The sequence below is a fragment of the Paracoccidioides lutzii genome (assembly GCF_000150705.2).
Source record: "Paracoccidioides lutzii Pb01 unplaced genomic scaffold supercont2.21, whole genome shotgun sequence".
Lineage (NCBI taxonomy): Eukaryota > Fungi > Ascomycota > Eurotiomycetes > Onygenales > Ajellomycetaceae > Paracoccidioides > Paracoccidioides lutzii.
The window spans coordinates 164,660-173,088 of record NW_015440967.1 but is presented as its reverse complement, the minus strand read 5'-3'; the positions used below and the strand labels follow the sequence as shown (position 1 = coordinate 173,088).

The following is an 8,429-nucleotide window of genomic DNA, read 5'->3' as shown; positions in this document are numbered from 1 at the left end:
ATTGGGAACAAATGGACAGAGAGACATTTTCCCACCAATTTTGAAACTTGAAGTTATGGTTTGAGTCTTGTTGCTTCTCGCTAGATTTCCGTACCTTCTTCGTATAGGATACGAAGAAGCGGGGTCATATATTCTCTTTGAATATAATAAAATACCATGGATCGAGATATTGAAATCGTTTCCTGGTTGATGTTAGAATTGGGCGGAAATCCCCGGAAGAACGAATCAATATGTTACAGAGTATTTATTTAGAGCTTAGCGCTGCGTTTGACGAAGTAATTCAGAGCAATAGCTGCTATAAAAACTTGTAAGTAAAGGCGATTGTTAAACGTTGAGGGGGAAAAAAGTATTCTCATTGGTCAGGGTGTGTACGCATAAGGGTATCATTGAAATTGAAAAGCAAGGCAGGAATCGAATTGGATTGATATATCAATGACAAACAAAGAATGGGTATTCAACAGGAGGGAGAGGTGGGGGGAGGGTTGGAATTACATGTCCAGGGGATTTTAAAAAGGGGGGAAATCGATACAGAGAGAAGAAATTATGGATAAGGGGAATCGGGAAAACATGAACGACGAGGTAAAACGGGAGACCAAAAATTAAGAATAAGGGGCAGTCTAGGATGCGGCATTCGGCTCTGTGTCCATTTGAATAACACAAACAAGTCGGCATACATGTAGTAAGGATTGAAAGGATATCCGGTGACGTGTTGTATGGAGAGGGTTGTAGATAACAAAATGGAATATCCAGATGAGATAAAGAGAACTGATATACTAACCGATAGCTGCAACGGCTGCACGGCTTGCTCCCGACTTATTAGCTCCTCCGCCAAACGTGGCGAACCACACGATCCAACCCAGAAGGCCGATAGTCGTTTGTCCATTCCGATTAAAATTGGGCGCTAGAGTGCTAGTCTTGAGGGTCTTGTTCAACTTGCCCGCATAGGGAGGGTATCGAATGGTGAGAGCACGCTCGATCCAGCCGGGCGTGGAAGCGATTGAACGTCGGTGTACAAAGGCATCGAAGCTACTTCGCCCATGGTAGCAGCCCGTTCCACTCTCACCAACGCCGCCGAAGGGCAAGTTGGGAATGCTGGCGTGCATGAATGAATCGTTGATCGAAGCGCCCCCGGAGCGGACGGAGGAGAGAACTGTGGAATTTGAGAGTTGGTATTTCTATATTTAGAATTTTGCAGGAGGGAGCTAGGAAACCGGATGAAGAAAAGAATTTTTACTCACCTTTCTCGACTTCTTGTTTGGTTCCAAATGGATAGAGGGCCAGCGGAGTGCTGTCGACATTATTTGCGATTTTGATGGCTTCGTCGAGATCGCCTACAGGCAAAAGTGTAATGACGGGACCGAAAGTCTCCTGTTGGATGAGTGGATCATCAACGGAATCAACCTGGATCAAGGTGGGTTCTATAAAGCGTTCCTTTTCATCCATAGTGCCCCCGAGGAGAATCTTGCCTTTGGTTGAATCGATCAGGCCCTTAATCCGGCGGAAAGCAGAATCATTGACGATACGACAGTAGTCAGGGGAGGGTTTGACGCCATCAGGATAGTATTCTTTCCATGTCTTTTCAAACTCGGTCACCAGTTGCGACAGCACTTCTCTATCCACGAGAATGTAATTTTGGGAGAGGCAAATCTGGCCGGCGTTGAAGGTTTTACCCCATAGAAGCCGTCTAGCGGCCAGCCTCAGGTCTGCTTTCTTGGTAATAAATGCTGGGTTGCGGCCACCAAGCTCGAGTAGAACGGGAGTGAGGTTGGGTGCAGCAGCTTTGGCAACAATACGACCCACATTTGAGCTGCCAGTGAAACAGATTTTGTCCCAACGCTCAGCTAGAAGAGCTTGAACTTGTGGAACTCCTCCCTGAACAACAGTTACAACATCGGGGTCGAAGGCAGCTTCAATGATCTCCTGCAAAACAGCAGCACAATTTGGAGACGTTTCACTGGGTTTGACCACCACGGTGTTCCCTGCAGCGATAGCTCCAACCAAGGGACAAAGGGTTAGACTAAAAGGAACATTGAAAGCTCTTCATATTGATGGCTCATTATCAGATCTCTGTCGACGAGTGACATAGGCGGAATGAAGGAAAAGGAGAACCCACCCAATCACCAATACGCAACCCAGGGGATCCTTTCTAATAACAGGTTTCATGAACGAAAAGGTCAAATCGATGTCCTGTGCCTTCTCATCCTTCGCCCATTTGGCAAGATTCTTTTGCACGAAGATGATGTCATTCTCGCACAGGCTAATTTCTGAAACATATGCTTCATATATCGGTTTACCCAAATCCCGATGTAGAGCTTCTGTGACGAGGTGCTCACGATCTTTCAAACTGTAGTCATAGTTTTAACAATATTAGCAACGGGATGCTGCAAATATTTGATTATAGTGCCATATTCCCCAATTCTAGGTATGCGAAGGTCCAGCAATCTAGTAAAGAGTTACTCTATTTGCGGTAAAACTTACGCCCAGTATAGTTTTCGGAGCTGTTGAATCCGGAACTCGATAGGCCGAGTCTTTTGCTGGAAGAAAGTGGTGCGCACTTTCTGAGCCTTTCCCGGGATCTCCTCTACCGGTGTGAATTGGAGATCTGGGACGTCGACAGCAGCCATGATGAAACGGATTCCGGCTCAATAGCCCTGTGTATCAGTTTAAAGAAAGAGAAGGGTAGTAGGGGAAGCGGATTATCAGAGGTTCGAGAAACTTCCGAGATGATGGCTTGATAAATGGAAATGGGAGTGAGGAGCAAACACAGATTGGGACTATATAGCTCGAGCGCAAGCTGCCAGCCGTTGTAACATCCTTTTCCATCCTCGGGAACAGCAGAACATGTCAGTGAGGGTTAGCTCCAAAGTGATGATGCTTGGTCGGACCGTTGGATCTTGAACGAAACCTTTTGGAGTTTGCGGAGAGAGTAGCCAGTGGCCGTAATACTGTGTATTGGTATTCCCGAGTCGTATTATATACTACCAGTTACCGCGATATCCTTTGAATGATTGGCGTGCCCCCATGTCAATCAATGACAGGATTAATTTGGCAGAATGAGCCGGATAATTGTCCTCAGAGATATCAAGTATCCGAAGAGACTGTGAAGTGATTGTTTAGGAATGAATATATTTGTTGCTCAGAAATGGAGAAAGGAGTGATAAAACTGCTCCACTGAATAGAAGAAACACTCCTTGTGACAGTACTGCGTATCTGTAATACCAAAACAGGGATACTGAATCCGGCCAATCCTTTCATCGGTCCAATGATCTTGTTTCGCCGCTCGGAGAAATAGTTTACCCGCTACAAATGGACCGAGGTTTGAATTTGACATAACTACAGCAAAACCTTTTGAAACCCGAGCATATATCGAACCTCCATATAACGAACAAAAATTCCTTCCTGAATTCATTCGTCATACAAAATTTCTTTATACCCGAGACAAAATGTCGCGCAGGAACCGCGATTTCAGTCAATCTTTTGAAAAGATAAACTCTACGCGCTCATAAATTGCAGAATCCAACCCTCAGCAACAAGGCCTTAGGACATTGGTTTGAGAAGCTATATAATCAAAAGATTACCCTATCCTCCGTCTCCGAGATCCTTTCTTCATGTTATGGTCATCTTGATCAGACTGTCCACTGTTCTTCAAAGCAGAAGCGCTGCCAACAGAATATTATTGCACAATTAGACTCTTGACGGCGGGAGTGATGAGGATGAGGATATGAATATAAAAAACCTTCCACGGAATACGGCTTCGGAGGCTTTAGATTTGGTTAGAAGGCTTCACTTGTATGAGGAGCAGCAGGATCAGGGGGATAAGAGTCTAATTCAACAGCTTACTTACTGTGAGAGAGGTTAGGAGCATGGAAGCTTGCAAACCAGCAGCAGCAGGATATTCGGGCGTACTTTGAACGCTCAACCTCTATATAACGAATTGAATGGGCTTCCAGGATTGAATCATTATAGCAATGGTTTCCTGTAACTGTGGTATAGCTAGTTAGTTATACTACGTTCAGGGTCATCAAACTTACAAGATTTCTGACACTACCCCTGACGCCAGAAGATGAGAAAAGCAGCCAAAAGGCTAGAGAGAGGAAGGGCAAAAAGGTCAATTAGTTATGACTCGCGTCAGGGGACAGAAAATGACTGAAACATTCGCTGAGGAACACCCAAGCCCAGCTTACCATCCGATATTAGAAACAGTCCAAAATATATAGATATTGTCTCGCATTTAAATCAATATATACAACCGTATATACCAAAAGATTGGAAAGTCATTTGTTTCACGGTTCTCTATAAGGGCAAAATGTTGCGAACACTAGCGAACAAGTCAGCCAGATTGTTAATATAAGCGAGATTTCGAGTTGACTGAAACACCCATTTTCAACTAACTAATAGCTTTACCTACAGATTAGTTACCTCCCAAGTCAGCGACAGCCTAACGGCCGGCACTTGAACAGCCGTATTTCAGTCTCTTGACAGAGGACAGAGGTGCTGAAACAGAATAAACCGAAGCCAGCCAATCCTGTTTAGTTGAATACTCGGGTATCCAAACACAGACAGCCCGATCGGGAGTTTTATCCGTTTTCCACATTGTAGTCCAGCACAGATGCGACTGGGGTTGTGAGACATCCGTAGGAGCATCGGAAGGTGACTCTTCAGATTTCGCGGCTGCGAAGATTAGCCGTTAATAACGAATGATGAAACATTCTGCCCGACGAGGCACGGAGGAGTTGTTAGCGTTCTAGCTCTGGAGAACTGCTACTAACATCGATAGATATCTCCGTATCTCTAGGCATCTTCGGTAACTCATATTTTCCATGAACGCCGCTCCTCTTAAATATTCGGCCTTTCCCCCATAATGGCACCAGCTTCTTTGATTATTTGTCATAATAACTAATTATATCTAAGGGTGCTTTCTCTTGTTATCAATTATTTATTGCATCTTCTAATCAGGCGGTCTTGTTTGGTTGTTCTTCAACTCCCGTCAGGAATTAGGGATAGGAAGACTTCCACTATGAAGTCACAGCTGTGGGCCGTGCTGGCCACTGTTGTCAGCCTTGGACCATGGGCTACCGTTGCACTTGACGGTTCCGATCTTGATTCTATTGGTAAGATTTTATCATATCTTTTTGGAAAAGAAACATAGAGCCATTTCCACTAACCGACTGCGAACATGAATGTGGTTTTGGATAGAATCCACCAAGAGAGCTGCGGCGGCTGTAGCTCAGGGCGCCGTTAAATACTACAAGGGCGACCAACCCGGCCAAACTGTTGGCATTCTCCCAGAGCCGTATTTTTGGTGGCAATCAGGTGCAATGTTAGGAACGCTAGTGGACTACTGGCACTATACGGGAGACTCAACCTACAACAACCTGGCCAAGGAGGGGATGTTGTCACAAAAAGGCGAGCAGAATGACTTCCAACCCGCCAGCCAGTTAAGGAACTTGGCGAACGATGACCAGGCCATGTGGGCTTTGGCAGCTTTATCGGCTGCAGAATTCTCGTTCGACGCTCCCGGATCTGATCAACTGCAGTGGGTGGATCTGGCCAAAAACACTTTCGAAGCACAAGTTAGGCGTTGGGACAACGAGAAATGCGGTGGAGGGCTCAATTGGCAAGTGAATCGTAGTAATAATCCGACTGCTAGTTACAAGAATAGCATGGCCAATGGCGCATTCTTTGAGCTAAGTTCGAGATTGGCAAGATACACGAAAAACGGAACCTATTTAGACTGGGCAACAAAAACATGGGATTGGATGTCTCATGTCGGTCTTTTAACAAAAGACTTTAAAGTATTTGATGGTACCGATGCTGAAAAGGATTGCAAGCAGCTTAACCACTTCCAATGGAGCATTAATGTCGGCATCCTTTTGTCTGGTGCCGCTAATTTATACAATACGGTAGGAAATTCATCTTCCAATTTGCCCCTTTGCCCCCCATTATTGTTTTCTCATTGCTGACACCACGTGTTAAGACGAATGGAGATCCAACCTGGAAAACTCGCGTCGAAGGCCTGTTGAAGAGCACGGACGAATTTTTCAGCAAAAATGTTATGATCGAACCAGCCTGCGAAGCCAACAAGAGATGCAACCTTGACCATAAAATCTTCAAGGTGTTTTTGTCACGGGCTCTTGGAACAACGGTGAAGCTTGCGCATTTCGCAAAGGCCATCGTCTTGCCAAAAATCACCGCATCCTCCAGAGCTGCAGTGGAAAAGTGTGAAAATGAAAATGGCATTCAACGGTGCAGCTTCCATTGGCTACATAAGGACGATGACACTGACAACGACCGTGACGAGAGTGATGGCAATAACAAAACTCTTGGAGAGCAGCTGTCCACCCTCCAAATTATTCTAGCAAGCCTTGCCGCACGAGGAGATGGTTCTGCCCCTGTCACCCAGTTGCCCACTGGGAAGTCACAAGGTGATGGAAAGTCAGGCGGAAATTCTGGAGGAACACCGACTTCTGGAGCTCCATCAAATTCTTCATCTCCCGGCATTGCCTCGTCGGTTATGGATTTGAGCTTCCAGAAATGGGATGCCATCATTGCTGTTTTTGGGTTGTCAACTATGCTTGGGCTTGTGATGTGACACTGTAATGGATTGATGAAACAGAAGTTTTTTGAAGACAAACCCTTTAAAAAAACCAGAGGATTTTGTCTTCAGTTGCGTCCAGGAAAACAACTTATTCCCATGTCATTCTTTGACAGTTTCAACATCCCTCTTTGATTTACATAATTCATGGCATGTCATTGGCAGAGCCCTATGATACTTGAATTGGGGAAAGAGTGTTAATTTTTTTTTATCACCCAAGAGTTCAGAAAGATCTCGTTAATCTCACATTGAAAGGTTCCCCTTGCCCCCTCTACACTTATTTGCGGTTTTTCGCTGGGCCTCGTCGTGCTTCGTCCCGCCCATTTGTGGAATGTATACAGTCGTGAACTTACTAATATAATCTATGTTTCCCCAATCAACCTCGTTAACTCAACATGCCCGGTAACCGTCATTGAAACCTGGGAGAAGAAAGCCCTTCAAAAGATGCGACAGTTATAGTGTTATTTTCAGTTCATCGTTATCTATCCTTTTTTTTGATTGTTAGTATTTACTTAACAGGATTCTTAAGATGTTTTCACGATTCTCCTTGTCGCAGCCGGAGAGACTAAAACAAGACGATTCGCCGCTTACCCTCCACCATTTTAGCGAAACGGTATGAACCTGCTTGTCTGGACTATTTCTGCCTTTCTTTCCTTTCTCCTCAAGAAATAGATATTATAAGAGAGAGCCAAAACTATTCCTCTATGGTACCTGCACAGAAACATGTGTCAGGAAGAAGAGCATTTCAGTGCAGCCCCTCTACGGTCATATGCCGGCTTTATGAATACTTTGACGAAATGTTTGCTCATTGGAATGGACTTGGCTGTCTCTGGAGACAATCCCAACAGTATATCCGGGCATACCAGAATCCCAGGATAAAAATCCTTCTAGACATGCATTTCTTGCAGGTGTAAACGAGTGAAAATGGGACTGTCTTATAGTGGCCGTGCGCTCATGTCAGTTGAAGAAGCTGCGGAAGTTGGAAAAGAAATAAACGGGAAAAGAGAGGGGTAAAATAAGGAAGTTTCGATGTGGGAAGGGCGCTGCCATCACAAAGCATTCTTACAATCATTCTATGATAGCTCATGGACACTACATGACGGTGCATCAGCATTCCAACATTATTGAGGTCACGGTATTTGGGCTGTTAGCATCCCGCTGAGTACAGGCATTTTGGCAATCACGAATCATCATGTTTTGATCCTGATAAGCCCAATTGTCACCGCACTGGATGTCCTTATTAGGAGCTAAAATAGCTCGCATTAAACCTTTTCTGATGGCATTTAGTTGCCATCCCTGTTTCGTATTCAAGGTAGGATGTTGTCATTGATGGAACAAGCATAAATGAAGCAGTTATAAATAGTACCGTTCTCTCTTAAGCGGATGACTTATTTCCTATTCGCCGGCTGAGGGTGATAACTATCGGCTAGACGGGAGAAAATGGCGAATTATTCAGGTAAAACAACTCTTTTTTAGCGTAACTAGTAGTTGGTGATCGAAGGGATAGGCTGGCAAAATCACCCTATCACTGTGTATATATTTTAACCTTGTTATTTGAAGCGCATTCTGCATTTCTTTGATTCGTTTCCAGTGACTCTTAGCTCCCGTTTCCAAGCGGAAAACCCCTGAGAATAGAATGGAAGTTAAAATATGGTTAAATGTTATGCTTAAAGTTACTGAAAACTTTAAAATTAGAGTTAAACGGTGCGAGGATATAGCGAAGAAATGTTACCCGGCAAAAGGCCAGCACTCTATACTTGGACAAAGAACGAGTACCATCCCATAGGGATCACCTGATCCAATAACAGAAATCAACCTCAGTAATAAGGTAGAT

General features: G+C 44.5%; 2 protein-coding genes across 2 annotated transcripts; one reads left to right on the top strand and one right to left on the bottom strand.

Annotated features, from left to right (window-relative positions):
* Positions 1-773: 773 nt before the first annotated feature.
* On the bottom strand, positions 774-2,624 carry PAAG_06961 (aldehyde dehydrogenase; the record flags this gene model as incomplete). The annotated part of the gene is made up of 4 exons (XM_015846076.1): positions 774-1,150; positions 1,239-2,038; positions 2,114-2,344; positions 2,479-2,624. The coding sequence occupies 4 exons, from the start codon at positions 2,622-2,624 to the stop codon at positions 774-776; spliced, it is 1,554 nt and encodes a 517-aa protein (XP_015700511.1).
* Positions 2,625-5,017: 2,393 nt separating this feature from the next.
* PAAG_06960 (mannan endo-1,6-alpha-mannosidase DCW1) lies at positions 5,018-6,592 on the top strand (the record flags this gene model as incomplete). The annotated part of the gene is made up of 3 exons (XM_015846075.1): positions 5,018-5,111; positions 5,197-5,903; positions 5,978-6,592. The coding sequence occupies 3 exons, from the start codon at positions 5,018-5,020 to the stop codon at positions 6,590-6,592; spliced, it is 1,416 nt and encodes a 471-aa protein (XP_015700510.1).
* Positions 6,593-8,429: the final 1,837 nt, after the last annotated feature.